Source organism: Nothobranchius furzeri, chromosome 7 (assembly GCF_043380555.1).
Source record: "Nothobranchius furzeri strain GRZ-AD chromosome 7, NfurGRZ-RIMD1, whole genome shotgun sequence".
In the NCBI taxonomy this organism is placed as follows: Eukaryota; Metazoa; Chordata; class Actinopteri; order Cyprinodontiformes; family Nothobranchiidae; genus Nothobranchius; species Nothobranchius furzeri.
The window spans coordinates 72698009-72714687 of NC_091747.1; the positions used below are offsets into that span (position 1 = coordinate 72698009).

Genomic DNA, 16679 nt, shown 5'->3' on the forward strand with positions numbered 1-16679 from the left:
TCATCCAGTTTGGAAGAAGTAAACCTTATATATGCTTCATTTGAACAACAACTGAAAAGAATACCTAATGCGTAGGGGATTGCTTTGCTCTCTACCTTCTCTGTCTGCTGCCAGTTCAATGATGTTAAAACGGTTAATCTGGGGAGCTCCAGAGGGAAAGAAACAAATTCCCAAAAACATTAAACAAAGCATCCCAAATAATTGCAAATCAACAAATCACGCAAATAAAGAAACCAATCACATACAAATGTCCCAAGTTGCTGAGACGCACAACAGGCATTAAAACAGGGAAAACACACACACGCACACAATCATATTCATAGCCATGTCAGCACATTACCCTGCATCAAAGTGTAGAAGGAGTGTATCGAGGACAGGTTTGTAGTTATGGAAACATCTTCATCTTTCCCTGATGTCTCAATTTCGACTCCAATAGCTCCTGAAGACATGTCGCTGTGGAGACTGGTTACCACTCCAGTAGGGACGGTCACATTAGTCAGACGACCTTCACTGTCATAACTACAATGAAAAAGCAGAAAGATAAATAAGGAATTGAAAATACACAACCCTCACATTTACTTGTTCATTTTGTTGGGCTCATGATCTTTTAACACCTGTCAATAGGGATGGTCCGCTCAGGTTCTTTGCTGCTGATCACTGATACAGATTCCAAAGAGCTCCAGTCACAGACATCAATCACATGAATTGGACATACAGTAATCCCTCGCTACTTCGCGGTTCGTTCATCGCAGATTCGCTGTTTCGCGGATTTTTTCTTTGGAGCATTTTTCAGGGGGAATTCGCAGATTCGCGGTATTTTTCACTGATTCGCGGTATTTTTCTATGCGAAATATCAAGAAATTCTTGTTTTTTGTCATCAATTTCATCATAAAATGCACTTTTTGTAATAAAACTAAAAAAAACCAAGTAAAAAAATTTTTTTTCTTGAGTTTTAACCACAAAAAGAGAATGTGATCATACGATAATTCAATATAGTACTGTAAGTCAGACAGGTCGGCTGGATTCGGGAGTTGAGCTTGTAGGGAGCGTGGTTTCACAGACGCGGAAGTTATAGCGTCGGTGAAACGCCGGCTGATCTAGGAAACCCCCGAGCGTTCGAGTGTCAACAAAGTGACACGGAAATGCCGGGCTTTCCAGAAGTAAGTAAGATAACTTACTATGAGCTGATAGTTCGTTGGATTGATCGGTAGGTTGGAAACTCTGATCATGAATCTGAAGAAACGATGACTGGGTGGTGAGCTGGAAAGGCGACTTCCGTTTATAGCCGCGGTTTGTGACGTAGGTGCGACGTGTAGGGAATCCCCGCGAGGGGCATGCTGGGAGTCCCTACTTTGCGGATTTTCACCTATCGCGGCCAGGTCTGGAACGCATCTACCGCGATAAACGAGGGATTACTGTAAATATGCACAAATATGCATGAATCAGGAACTAGCTGACAAAGAAAGTAGCTTCAGACGACAATTTGGAGTCTTACTTCCTCATATTTGGACATCTCGCCTCTGACTGGATAACAGCAACAAGACTCTACCACCGACTCCATTTGCTCTCCAACGTTGATGCTTTATATCCAGAAACAACACAAGCATGGAGTTCAGCTATGTGGTGGAATTACTAATGCTAATGCTTAGCCTCTGCTAGCCAAGACGTTCTCTACTGTTTGCTAGATGCTAAACCAACAACAGACTTCCTGAGTCAAGATGGGTGAGTCCATGAATGTTAAGTGACAGTGTGATGTAGATCTGTCAGGCATTTCAAATCCTAGAGTTTCACCATCTATTTTATAAGCTAATGCAGGAGATAGGTGTAGGAGACTTTTTCATGTTCAGCCTGCATGAAAAGGTCAGCGTGACCGATTAAAATTAGCAACCTTTTCTTGGTCCGGGCAGTGTAGTATTGTAACGGTTTGAAAATGAGAGTAATGTTATAATTTTAGTTTTATTTTGAAGGGGAATTTGTTTCTGGTTCCGGTCAGCAGCTGTTGCATTATCCTAAAGCTGCTCTGTCACCAACTGTTCTGTAGATACATAGAGAAGTTGTAAGCTGTGGGTTACTGCAGACAGTAGCCAGAATAAAGAAAACCTAACAAAGTAACACGAGTCGTTACGTTATTAGATATATTATTTTATTACCCATAGAGGGTTTGATTTGGCAGAACCCGGTGTCATCCACCACAGAGAAAAGGTGCTCTTCTGAGCTTAGCTGCTCAGTCTTGTGACAGCGGAGCTGTGTTGGATATGTCTGACTGTTGCTCCGAGTGTGTTTTTAAATTCTGTCAAGGAATTAAAAGTAATTAAAACAGCATTTTGGCTAATTCTGGTACATTGGCTCATGGTGAGCTGTGGACAAATGGAAACCAAACCAACCCAGGAATAAAGATACCAACTTTGAAAACAAGAGTCGTAGTTGCTCCCACCCCATAAAGCTCTCTCCCTCAACATATCCATACCTCACACTCACTCCAGAAACTCAAGTAACTGTTAAAACTGTACCTTAATCAAGCATTTAACCGCCAATAATATATCTGACTTATTTGTTTATTTTTTCAGTTTTTTCTTATTTGTTTACTGCCTGGTTTCTTTCTTTCTAAAGCGTCTTTGAGTAGTGGTTAAAAGTGCTATGTAAAACCAAAGCAATATTGTTATTATTATTATTATTATTATTATTATTAGTAGTAGTTTTATCATTAATCCTATCCATCCATCAATTTTATGTACCCACTTGCCCATGCAAATTTGCGGAGGGCTGGTGCCTATCTCCAGCAGTCCCCCAGGCAAAGATGCAGGGTACACCCTGGACAGGCTGTCAATCCATCGCAGGGCAACACAGAGGCACACAGGTGGAACAACCATACACACACACACATACATACATACATACACACACACCTATGGGCAATTTAGACAGCCCAATCAATCAAATTTTTGTATTAATATTAAAAATATTAACAATGATGACATTAATTCATGAGCTTTTTGTAGTGACAGAAAGAACGAGATCGCAGATACAAGCGGCCGAAATGAGTTTTCTACGCAGGGTGGCGGGGCTCTCACTTAGAGTGAGAAGCTCAGTCATCTGGGAGGGGCTTGGAGTAGATCCGCTGCTCCTCCACAACGAGAGGAGCCAGTTGAGGTGGCTCGGGAATCTGGTCAGGATGCCTCCTGGACGTCACTGGTGAGGTTTTCCAGGCACGTCCAACTGTGCGGAGGCCTAAAGGTAGACCCAGGACACGCTGGAGGGACTATGTCTCTCACCTGGCCAGGGAACGCCTTGGGATTCCCCTAGAAGAGCTGGCCCAAGTAGCTGGGGAGAGGAAAGTGTGGGCCTCTCGACTTAGACTGCTGCCCCCATGACCCGACTCCGGATAAGTGGAAGAAAATGAATGGATGGATGGATGGATCTAGGGAACACAATTATGTATATGATCTGCAAATTTCTGTCTATAACATATTCTTTCATGAGTAAAACAGCAAAAAAAAAAAATTTTGGCCTATAAGCCACGCCCACTCTTACATAATTTTTCAAATATATTTACAGGGTGTGGTTATGAACATTAGTGCCGAGTTCTGTGGAAATCCAACAAGCTGTTATGCAAATATAAACTTTTCAACCATTTAGCGCCTCCTATAGGTGAATCTAAACAAAAAACTTGAATGGCTCAACCTGCATAAGAATCTTTTAATATGGTAGAGATGCATCCAAAAAAGTAATGTATAAACTAACGCTAACATGTTGTGAGTTGTGCAGCTCACAGGAGCACAATTTTAGATATTTTGCCAAGTTTTTATGTAATATTTTCTTGGCTTAATCTGGGACTCATAAGATCACTTGTCTTAAAACGTGGTACATCTACTGTATTTTTGGGGACAAGTAAAAGGTGATTTGCCTTTTTTTGCCACACAGCATAAAATGTTGCTCAGCAGAAATGTGTGTGGCTTTGATCAAGTAATGGAAAAATAATACAATACAATACAATAAAGGAACTGTTAAGATTTTGGGAGGTTAGACCTATGGAATTACAGTTGTCAGCCAAAATGCATTTTTTTTTTTTGCTGTTGCAGTATCTTATCTAGCTTTGCTACTGGGTTCGCAAGGGTTGCTTAATACTCCAACCTGGTGTCCCCGAGCAAAGGGAACCCCAAGGTGCTGTTTAACACCATCAGCAGCATTATCTCTGCTGCCTCTCCAGTCTCCATCCACTCTGTCCACAAAGAAAGACAGAAAGTTCTCACAGTCTGTAACAAAGTCAACAAGGTTAGATCTAGCATCTCTCCTTCAGCTTTATCGCCGCCTCTCCCGACTCCAACCAGGCCCATCATCCTAGATAGCTTTGCTCCTGTTTCTTTACCAAACTAGTTAACTCTATGAAGACCTCTGCATGCCCCCTCGACATCTTTCCCTCATCTTTGTTTAAAAGTGCTTTTCAGTCCATCGGTCCCAGTGTGCTCTCTATAATTAATGCTTCTCTGGTTTCTGGTCAGGTCCCTGCTTACTTTAAGAATGCTGTAATCCACCCGCTTCTTAAAAAACCGAGTCTTGATGCCTCTCTCCATAGCAGCTTCAGACTCATCTCTAAACTTCTGTTCATCTCCAAGATCTTGGAAAAGGTTGTGGCTAAACAACTCACAGCTGCTCTTGATGAACATAACATCTATGATAGCTTCCAGTCAGGTTTTCGTAGAGCTCATTCTACTGAAACAGCTCTTCTTAGGGTCTCTAATGACCTTCTGACTCACAGTGATGCAGGGGACTGTTCTGTTCTGGTCCTGCTGGACCTGACTGCAGACTTTGACACTATTGACCATCACCTGCTACTGGAGAGGCTGAGTAGGCCTATCAGGATCTGCTCTGGAGTGGTTCTCCTCTCATCTTTCTGAGAGTTCTTTCTCTGTGGCCGTCTCCAAGTTTCGGTCCTCTATCACATCCCCCACCCATGGTGTCCCACAAGGTTCTGTGCTGGGGCCTCTACTCTTCCTCTTCTTTTCTGCTTCCTCTTCAGCACATCCTGAGCTCCTTCAAAGGAGATTCTTACCATCTTTACACAGATGACATCCAACTGTACATCTCCTTTAAGCTCCATGAGATGTCTAAGCTGCAGCTGTTACACACCTGCTTAGACTCTATTAAAACCTGGATGGCTGGGAGCTTTCTACAGCTGAATGAAGATAAGACTGAAATTCTCATCTGTGCCCCAGACAAGCTGGTTCCCAAAGTTAGAAACTCTCTTGGTCAGCTTGCTTCTCACACCAAACCGTCTGTCAGGAATCTTGGTGTGACCTTTGACCCAGCTGAGGTCGGTGTCTTCTTTTTCTTTTTCTCGGGCCGGTGTTCAGTCCTGACACACTGCTGATCACCTGCTGCTGATGAGAGGATTTCTCCTGTCAGTGTGGAAGGAAGAGGTGAGCTGCTACTAACAAGCTTTAGTGACCTGTTATTTATATTTTATAATTAATATTAAGTGAATGCACTAAACCCAAAGATGATAGAAAATAAGATTAAATAAGTTTTTCTCCCACAGCTCAGCTCTGTTAAAAATAAGCAGATGTCTGCTTAAACTGCTTAAACTGGACAATATCAAATATAAAAAAGTATCCACAGATAACGTATCTTTCAATGAAAAAGGAATATTACAAATTTTGTATTTAATTATTTATTGTATTTAATTTCTGAGGTTTGGATGTCTGTGAACAGAATACAGAATTTTCTGATTGGTGTGGAGAACACATGATATTATTAATAACAGGTCTTGATCTAAAGTGCTTTGGTCGGAGGTATAAAACTATGACCTGGGCCTAAAGCCCTGCAGATATGTTTAGTTTCCATAAACACCAACAACAAATAAACAGCAGCTGGATTCTACTTTGCTCCTTAAATTGAGTCATGTAATTTTGCAAGTTCTGCACAATCACACACTCAACAGCAGCTCTGCCAGCTGATTGGTTTCTTTGGTAATTAGTGACATCAGTACAGTTCTGGTACTGAGCAGCGTGGATGAATCAGTGGGTCTCGCGTTAGTCGGTGTTCAAAATGGATTAAAGAAAGAACAGGAAAGCATTGTTAACTCAAATATGTAATTATAATACCATGAACATGTATAGATTGAACATGAAGACATTCTTACCAGCCTGTAACTATACACAGTATATATATATATATATATATATACATAGCTATACCCCTGGGCAGTGGGGTCTAAGTGACTTTTCATTAACCCTGTAAAGGGTCATTTTAGCACATAGTGGCTTAAGAAAATGATTTAAAAATGTGAAAAAGTTGCAAAGTATCTCTTTAAAATAGGTCTAACTATCCACAACTAAACAGAGTGCAACACAACAAGTTTTAAATAACAAAAATAAAGTAAGTATCAAGTAAGTATTTATAGACTTGCCTATTTACAGATAAACAACTTAGAAAAACTAAGACAATAAAATTTGTAGAGCCTGATGAAGAGATTTTTGCTTTGCATAGTTCACACTCTTCCTTTAAATTGTGCATATTAGTAAAATGTATCCAAATCTGGTCCTCACCTGTCTGTAGCCTGTTTTTTCCTCCCCTTCCTCACCCTCCTCCTCCCGCATTTCTGTGAGTTTACACCAGTGCCTGTCTCTCCTCGCTCCTCCTCCTGCTCGCTGCAGATGAGCAGCAGAGGACTCATCAACGAATTGACCAATCACGTGCGGCTTAAACACGGAGAGAAAGGGAGCGAGAAAGGGGAAAAAATCTCCGACTTGGCTCCCCCGAGACGGAGCCAACTCTAAAAGCCATTTTGTTCACAAACGACACATCACTAACAACTTTTCACTCCAATTGGCTGTCTCAGTCCTGAGCCTCAATGTCTGGGTTGGCATAGAAAAATCAACGGAAAAATAGACTTAATGCGAAAGGTATAACCCGACAAATTCACATGAACCTTGGAAACCGGCAGTTGTACCACAAAGCTAGAGCATCTCTAAGTGCTAGAAACATTGGGTTATGCACAATGATGTAATATTGTCATCCATCATAATGTAATATTAAAACAGTGGCTGAATATTTTAAAACACTACATTATTTGGAGGAGCCAGTGGACTTCTTGACAGTTGACAGAGTTGAGGTATAGGGAGTAGGCCTGTTGTGATATGAGATGTTCGCGGAAAAGATGCAATATGTCATCAGAACATCCAAAAAGCAGCACTAGGATGCACCTGCTACACAAACAGAAGGTGAGTTTTTCCCCGTCTACACTGACTGAAAGGTTGATTCACATCTCTCTCAGATGGACCTCGGTCGCAACACTACTATTATTGTTAAAACCTTAGGCACTCGAGGAGTACAGACGCTTCCCTCTTTCGCTTCCTTATTCCCAAGGCTCTTTGTCCTGTCTGCCCACAGAGCGCTTCTCTGCATTTCTTCTGAAAAACCCTATTTTTAACCATAGATTTGATAAACTGGTCATTCAATGCGATCGATAAGATTTTTTTCAATAATGAGAATGGAGCAGGGGGCTCCCACAGGTCCACAGGGGACACACCCGGTGACATATATCATACAGGTGCTGGCCAGTAAATTAGAATATCATCAAAAGGTTGAAAATATTTCAGTAATTCCATTCAAAACGTGAAACTTGTACATTATATTCATGCTATGCACACAGACCAATGTATTTCCGATGTTTATTACGTTTAATTTTGATATTTATAGGTGACAACCAATGAAAACATCAAATCTGGTATCTCAGAAAATTAGAATATTCTAAAGGCCAATGAAAAAATGTTTGTTTCTCTAATGTTGGCCAACTGAAAAGAATGAACATGAAAATAATGTGCATGTATAGCACTCAATACTTAGTCGGGGCTCCTTTTGCCTCAATAACTGCAGTAATGCGGCGTGGCATGGACTCGATCAGTCTGTGGCACTGCTCAGGTGTTATGAGAGCCCAGGTTGCTCTGATAGTCGTCTTCAGCTCCTCTGCATTGTTGGGTCTAGCGTATTGCATCCTCCGCTTCACAATACCCCATAGATTTTCTATGGGGTTAAGGTCAGGCGAGTTTGCTGGCCAATCAAGGACAGGGATACCATGGTCCTTGAACCAGGTGCTGGTGGTTTTGGCACTGTGTGCAGGTGCCAAGTCCTGTTGAAAGGTGAAGTCTGCATCCCCATAAAGTTGGTCAGCAGCAGGAAGCATGAAGTGCTCTAAAACTTCCTGGTAGACGGCTGCATTGACCCTGGACCTCAGGAAACAGAGTGGGCCAACACCGGCAGATGACATGGCACCCCACACCATCACTGACGGTGGAAACTTTACACTGGACCTCATGCAACGTGGATTCTGTGCTTCTCCGCTCTTCCTCCAGACTCTGGGTCCTTGATTTCCAAAGGAAATGCAGAACTTGCTTTCATCAGAAAACATAACTTTGGACCACTCAGCATCAGTCCAGTCCTTTTTGTCCTTGGCCCAGGCGAGACGCTTCTTGCGCTGTTTCTTGTTCAAGAGTGGCTTGACACACGGAATGCGACACCTGAATCCCATGTCTTTCATGAGTCTCCTCGTGGTGGTTCTTGAAGCGCTGACTCCAGCTGCAGTCCACTCTTTGTGGATCTCCCCCACATTTTTGAATGGGTTTGTCGTCACAATTCTCTGCAGGGTGCGGTTATCCCTAGAGCTTGTACACTTTTTTCTACCACATTTTTTCCGTCCCTTCGCCTGTCTGTTAATGTGCTTGGACACAGAGCTCTGCGAACAGCCAGCTTCTTTAGCAATCACCTTTTGTGTCTTGCCCTCCTTGTGCAAGGTGTCAATGATTGTCTTTTGGACAGCTGTTAAGTCAGAAGTCTTCCCCATGATTGTGGTGCCTTCAAAACAAGACTGAGGGACCTTTTAAAGGCCTTTGCAGGTGTTTTGAGTAAATCAGCTGATTAGAGTGGCAGCAGGTGTCTTCTATATTCAGCCTTTTCAGAATATTCTAATTTTTTGAGATACCAAATTTGGAGTTTTCATTAGTTGTCACTTATGAATATCAAATTTAAATGTAATGAACATTGGAAATACATTGGTCTGTGTGCATTGCATGAATATAATGTACAAGTTTCACGTTTTGAATGGAATTACTGAAATATTTTCAACCTTTTGATGATATTCTAATTTACTGGCCAGCACCTGTATATGCTGGATTCCTGGAAGGAGTGGAAGATCATATGCCTCTCCCAGCTGTCCATTGAGGACATCGAAGACGTGTGGATATTCGGCCTGATGATCACTGGATTTCTCCTGATTGGAGTGGGAGGATATCTGGTTTTCTGGAAATTTGGGAAGACGGGAGTGATTGGAGGGCGACCCGCACCCACGGAAAGCACTGTCCGTGTGGAGACTTCTCAGACTGGGACGTTACTCGAGGTGAATCGTAAGCTGGACAATGTTCTAGCTGCGATACCGGTATTAGTGCGCAAAATGGATGTCATCTCGGAGGGAGTCACCGGATGGTATGGACAGGTTTAAAAACCCAAAATTGGCTTCACTGAAGGACTGGAATGATCAGTTTAAAGACTGAAGGCAGAGAGGAAAATTATCTCAGCCTGACCCGAACAAATTCTTGTTATCCGAATCTGACGCCCTGGTAGGCTAAATGGGAGGTGGCCACCACCGCCATTTTGACCGTGTCACAGGTTCCGTCAAGCCAAGACAATTCCAAGAAAGGGAAGAGAGGTGGAGCTGAGTGTGGGGCTGTAAGGCTGGGATCAACTGACGACACCCGGTCGAACTAGCTACAAGCTAACCTGAAGCTAACCCAAAGCTAACGCGGAGATGGGAGCTAAGCTAACGGAGGTAGCAACCTAGCTACAACCGGAGTTAACTGTGCACAACACCAGAGCTTCTGAGTCAGAGATACGCCGGGCTGACCGCTGGGTAAAACCGGGTGGAACACAGAGGTCTCCGAGACCTCCACAAGCCGGCAGCCGCACAGCAGACAAGCGCTGCTGCGATCTGAGATGCGCCGAGCTGCGGGGAGGGGAGAACGGGTGGAAAACATCGGTCTCCCGAGAGCTCCACAAGCCGATAGTCGGAACCCAGCTCCACCAACATGTTATATTTCAACCCATTTTCTAAAGTGCAGCATTATGTTAAATGCACTGGGTTTTACCCTATTACATTTAAATTTCATGGTTAAACAGTACATGTTCAAATCTAAGCTCAGCTCGGCAGTGACCTAAAATACATAAATATAATTTTACTTACCGAAAAAAATGAAGTGGAGACTCCTTGGACGCTCTATTAGTGCAATTAATGCCACAGCAAGTCATTTTGTCCAACAATTGCACAAATAATATCCAAAAAAGAACACACAAACACAGAGACTCAAAATCCCGGAACAGTTTCCAAGCCAGACCGAGGCTCTACTGAGGCCTTTCCACGGAGCTAGCTCTGTGGTCACGTGGGTCTGATGCTCATTAATTATACAGAATTTTAGGCTTTTAATACACTTAAACAGAAGAGTGGGAAAAAAATTCACCCCCCTCAGAGTTGTCATGAGTGTAAACTAGATCATTTAAACCAAAAACATGTTTTGGTACCAGGCTGTAAACATGTTTATTTCTGCTGTGAAATTGGTATTTTTAAAATGGGAGTCAATGAGGATTTGCTCGCTTCTGACATCAGCCCCCAGCGGATGGGAGTGGAACTGCAATTTTTGGTACTTCCGGGTTGGCCTCAATTTTTGAGCCGCATTGTGGGGGCTTGCTTCAACCTTGCTTTCTGATTGGTTAGATATCACAGGCTGTTTGCTCTGCTGTGCTTAGAAAACACCATACATGACAGGATATGGGCCTAGCTAATCCAACGTGGTGGATTTTGTTGATTTCCTATTGGGGCGCCCCCGGCGTGCTTGCGAGACACTCTGCTCTTCAGACATCACTATCAGCAGGGTGGTCCCAAGAATCCTAAAAGCCCTCCCAACAATCAGGACCTGTATGAAGGGCAAAATCTGGCTAAATATCCTGCCATGCTTTAGACACCACTCAAGTGTCAGCACTCACAAACAGACTTGCATCACACAGCTGTGTGTTTACTATCAGTCTTTTCGAGTGCTGACCCTTTTTTTTAGTTTTAATTTTCAGCTTGCACTCAGTTTATTTATTTTTAGACTGGAGATGAGCATGCCATTTCCTTTGTTGTCTGTATTAAGACATTTCATGATATCAAACTCTCACTGTATGGTATTTGAACAGTAGCTCCATGGTATAATTTAAATTGCATTTTTCATATGTCAACAACAAAAACATTTGGTCAAAAAAAAAACAGGTCATCATGCCTTTTTCATCACAAGCCTGTCTTCTCCACCCTCAGCTGCCTGTCTGCCCCCACCTCGCTCACTTTGTTCCTTCTTCATCCCTCCCTCACCCAACCTGTTCACCTCGATCCTTCTGATTTCTGATCTTGTAAATAGTTGTCGCATGCTCCCGAAGATCAGAGCCACAGACAGAAGTGGCAAAGGAAGAGGACACAACGGGAGGGGCCACATGGAGAGCAAAGATAAGCGGAGCCCAGCGGAGCCTGCTGATGCGAGTGAAATCGAGGCAGGTGAAGACAGGTAGGGAGCCAACTGAAGAAAGCACCACAGGATGTGAAGCCCCTTTGAAGACAGCTCGAGCTTTAGAAGGATCTGAAACCGTCCTACAAATGATAAATGATTACTTTGTTTTACTATCTTGTGACGCAGATGACTAAAGATTACATTGTTTAGTTGTCTTAAAGTTAAATCATATATACGTCACTCTGAAAAAGTGCTTGTAACATGAAAATGCTATACAATGGAAAATGCTTTGCTTAGCAGTTTTTAGAACATATATAAGAACAAGTTAGAAGTAGAAGGATACGCTTGCACGCACGCAGCGCGAGTTCACGGCAACGAGAGACGGAGAGTCTACAGTAGCTTTTTCCTCTTAGATAGTTAGACGCAGCATACTCATAAGAGGATATTTAATCTTGGATTTACCCTTTTATATCTTTTGAATTTTGGAATAAACTTTTTTGAAAAAGGATTCTCATTCATTGGATTTTAAGGGACAATTTAATCTCTTTGAGTGGGATCTCCGGCCCTGGCCTAACAGGAGTGGAGGTAAGCCACCTTATTGCTTGTACCTGCTTCACAGGACTTGTTTTTCAGGGTGTGACAGATTAATAAAAGATACCTTAGGCTAATGGGAGTTTCATCTCCCCCTCTCTCTTGAGTATCGGGACATGCCTAAGGGTGATAAGCCATGATAGTTCGTTGGTTCAAACAGGCTCTTTTTGCACCAAAAAAGTCTCTGTTAAGCGTGGGAAGGAACCATTTCAAAGGGTGGATTAATTAGATTAATTGATAAATCTATGTTAGCCTGATCAACTAACTAGTAATCATTTTCTAGTTACCACCGCCCACTTTGCTGACGGAGACGCAAATTAACCCTGATAGGACCCAAATAATAGTCAGTAAGATTGGCCAACTCTGAACTTCCGCCTTAGTATCCAAAACCACTGGATAACAGGATTTAAAGGGGAGTGAATTAATACAGGAGAACAAGTACGGCAATTCCATTCCAACCTTTAAAATAGGAACAAGTTTTAATTGAGAAAGTCCATCCCAGGGTCTGATACAATAATACTCACCTACGGCCTCAACCTCCCTGAGGAAGCAGCGTAACTCGAGGATCTAACGGAACCTCTTAAAGGGCACGCTCGCATCATGGCGCCCAACGTGGGGCTCTGGTGAAGGTCAAATATTGGATACCGGACTAACCGAAATAAGACTGGTTTCTAGGCTGATAAAGGCTCGTGCACCAAGGACCTTGTATGCTTATAACTTTGGAGTAAGTGAAAAACCGCACCAATCTCTCGAAAAGGAAAGAGATAGGGAGAACGGAGGATTAACTGAAAGAAAAAGTAGAAAGAAACAACGGCATTCCGACGCGAGAAAAGCCAAGGTTAAACTAGGAAGAAAAAAAAATAAATAAAAATAACAAATAATAAAAAATAAGAACGTAAAAAATAAATAAACAAAAATAAAATAAAATAAAAATAAAGAATAATAAAAAACCTTTTAACCAGTCATGGCAGATAGATCTTTAACAATAAAGCCGGAGAATATTCTCCCTAATGTGAGATTCGTAACCGGAGAAATAACCACATTTCAAGGTGGCTCGCAGGGCATTTTAGTAGTGTCCTGTAACCGGAACTTTCAAAATGCAGGAGGAACAGCTAGAGCGGCGGCAGAGCGCTGTCCAAATGCTGAAGCCCAAGTAAGAAATGCTCATGTTTTTCCGTTGGTCAAGTAAAAATACTTGATTGAAAGCCATGGCTGGATTAAAACCTAGTACTGGAATGGATTGCTTGAACCTGGTTAATTCCGGCCTGATCATGGTGTCAAGAGGAGGGTCTGTCGCATCCTGTAAGGTGGCCATGTTTCCTAGTTTCACAACTTCCCCAACTGGTTACCGATACGCTCAGTGGAGGGGTTGGATTCCGGGAACATGTATTATGTGTGGAAACCATTGCTCCTTAATTAGGTGGTCGGGGCTCCGTGAGGAGAAGCCGTGCTACCTGGAAAGGGGCGCTGACTTGCATCTGGGGGCATTGGAACTCTCTGCCCCAATTAAGATTTGTTTTTGCAGAAGCTGCTTGAGACATGAGCCTGGCATCCGCTCATGGCAGGTGTGTGAGTGCACACATGGAGGCGAAAGCAAAGAAGGTTGCTGCTTTATAAGACATGGCATTTTGACTACCTGCATTACCTATATGCGAGCCCAGCCTGTTCTATGTGGGAGAGCTGCTCAGGGACCCTAGCCAGGTGAAAACAGTTAGGGACTTGTGGGTGGAAGCTTACCCATTCATCATCAAGCATAAGACTAGAGAAAGGGGACTGGAGACGATTCAGGCTCAGTCCCGCTTCAAGTCTATTAAGAGTTTGATCTTGGGACAGCAGTTTGGGACCCTGGCTAATGCATGGGAAGCAGGTACACAAAGGGGGTTGAGCCGAGAATATAAAGATGAGAGGTGGGGCACCTATCTGGCAGGTGCACTTGACTGGCACACAGGTTTGTCCATGCAGGAGCCTAGAGGAATGTGTAAACGGGTGACCTCATGTCTGGTTGAGCTAAAGAGCCTTGGACCAGAGGCAGAGTGTGCTTTCATGCCTTATCAGCTGACATTGATAGAGGCGATAGACCCGTCTGGTCACATTTGCGGCTCTGCTGTTAACATAGCCACCACCCGAAAAGGAGCAGATTATTGGCCGAAGACTTACGGGACGGCGTATACTAGGATATATAGGAAATCTCCTCTATCCCGTGAGGTCGGGGTTTTGGCGAACCTCGGATCGGCTTCCATCCAGCTCCCTGCCGCAGCTTCGGATTGCTCTACTGAACGTCCGCTCGCTGGGGAACAAGACAGCTATCCTAAAGGATTTTTACACGGATAACGCTGTGAGCCTGTTCTGCATGACGGAGACGTGGGCTCTGCCAGGTGAGATGGCCTCCTTGGTCGAACTCTGTCCTCCTGACTGTAATGTTGTTAATGAACCGAGACTCTCTGGCCGTGGGGGGGGCTTGCTGTCCCTGTACTGTTCAAATCTCCCACTTAAACCTCTTGCTGGGCTGATGGCTCCAACCAGTTTTGAAGTCTCAGTATTAGAGCTGGGCTTCTCTCCTCCCATCCTCGTTTTACTGTGCTACAGGCCACCAGGATACAATAAGGATTTTATAAATGATTTCTCCAACCTTTTAGCTGATATGCTCCCAAAATATGAACAGGGGATTATTTTGGGTGATTTTAATATCCACGTCTGCTGCCCTCTGAAACCACTTGTGAGGGATTTTATGAATGTTTTAGACTCATTTGGACTACAGCAATTGGTAAATGTCCCCACACATGCGGCTTCTCACACCCTGGATTTGGTTTTATCTTTTGGACTGGATGTGCATGATTTATCTGTGGATCCTGTGGCATTTTCCGACCATGCTGTGATCACGTTCAGCATCTCACGCCTCCTTCCTCCAGCCCGGCGACGGTCTGCTCGTTACTCCAGGCGCTTATCTCCGAGTACGACTTCCAACTTTCTGTCGGTTTTGGACACTGATGCCCTCGCTCCGCCCTTGTCGGTTACCTGCATGGATGTAGATGGCCTTCTGCATCGGTTCAGTGTGACCTGCTCTGCTGCTCTGGACGCTGTTGCCCCTCTGAGACCGAGGCGGAAACAGACAACATCTTACCCTTGGCTGAATGATTACACCCGTAGCCTCAGGCGACAGTGTAGGGTGCTGGAACGGAGGTGGAGGAGAGACAGACTGTCATGCTCTCGGCTGCTCCTGGTTGATGCACTTTCACACTACCAGAGAGCAGTTAGATCTGCTCGTAATAACTATTTTTCTGCTATCATTTCACAGCATCATGGAGACCAGTCCAGGCTGTACAGCACAGTTAACTCCCTGCTACTGTTAAATGAGTCTGATGGTCTAAATCCCACTGTTGCTTTATGCACAGAGCTACAGAGCTTTTTCCTCAACAAGATCCTTGGTATTAGGCTTAGCCTCCAGCCTCAAATACACACTATCCATGTGGAACCGCCGGATCCACCTGCCTTCTCAGACTTTGCTCCAGTTCAGCTTGCTGACTTGATGAAACTGATTAGCTCCATGAAGCCAGCTGGCTCTTCGGTGGACTGCCTCCCAGCTAAATTGGTACGTGACTCGGTGTCTGCGCTGAGCCCGGCACTCATGAACATTTTTAACATTAGCCTCAGCACTGGAGTGTTCCCTAAGGTTTTTAAAGATGCGGTTGTTCAGCCGATATTGAAAAAACCTGGTTTGGATCCCTCCACTTATGAGAACTTTCGCCCGATATCGAAAGTCCCGTTTCTCTCGAAGGTCCTTGAGAAAATTGTGCATGGCCAGATCTCTGCCCATATGAATAGCAACTCGTTGCTGGATGTATTTCAGTCAGCTTTTAGACCAAACCATAGCACAGAGTCTGCTTTGATTAGGGTGCTAAATGACATTCTGGTGGCATCTGACTCTGGGTCTAGGGTACTGCTGCTCCAGCTGGACCTTTCAGCGGCTTTTGATACGGTCGATCACCAAATTTTACTGAATCGGCTTAGGTCTTGGGTTGGGGTGACGGGGGTGGCGCTTAAATGGTTCCGCTCCTACCTATCAAACCGTACCATCTCTGTACAGATTGGTGACTGTGCATCCTCCAGTCTTCCACTGCCTTGGGGGGTGCCGCAAGGTTCCGTTCTTGGGCCATTGCTGTTTTCAATCTACCTTCTGCCTCTGGGCAATATCCTGAATCAGCATGGCCTGAGCTACCACATCTACGCAGATGACTGTCAGCTATACGTGGAAATGGACGAGAAAAATGCGGGCTCGAAATTGGCTGCATGTATGGATGACGTGAAGGGCTGGCTGGCATCCAACTTCTTAAAACTGAATGAAAAGAAGTCTGAGTTTATTGTTTTTGACCCCCGCAACCACCATGGCTCTCACCCTGTTTGTGACCTTTTAACCCTTAACCCCAAACAGTGTGTGACGAGTCTCGGGGTCAAGCTGGATGCTGGACTCACAATGGCCCCACAGATAAACTCTGTAGTGAGGTCGTGTTTTTATCAGCTTCGCCGCATTACTCACCTCAGACGAATCCTGAAACGGAGGCATTT

At 43.9% G+C, this 16679-nt stretch overlaps 1 protein-coding gene across 12 annotated transcripts in view; it reads right to left on the reverse strand.

Moving 5' to 3' along the window:
• Positions 1-16679, reverse strand: part of tenm3 (teneurin transmembrane protein 3) — a 251798-nt gene that overhangs the window by 46924 nt on the left and 188195 nt on the right. For all 12 annotated transcript variants that reach the window (XM_054751727.2, XM_015954354.3, XM_015954353.3 and 9 more), the window contains one exon: positions 341-519. In XM_054751727.2, the coding sequence (XP_054607702.2) occupies positions 341-519 (179 nt within the window). The remainder of the gene's footprint in view (positions 1-340; positions 520-16679) is intronic.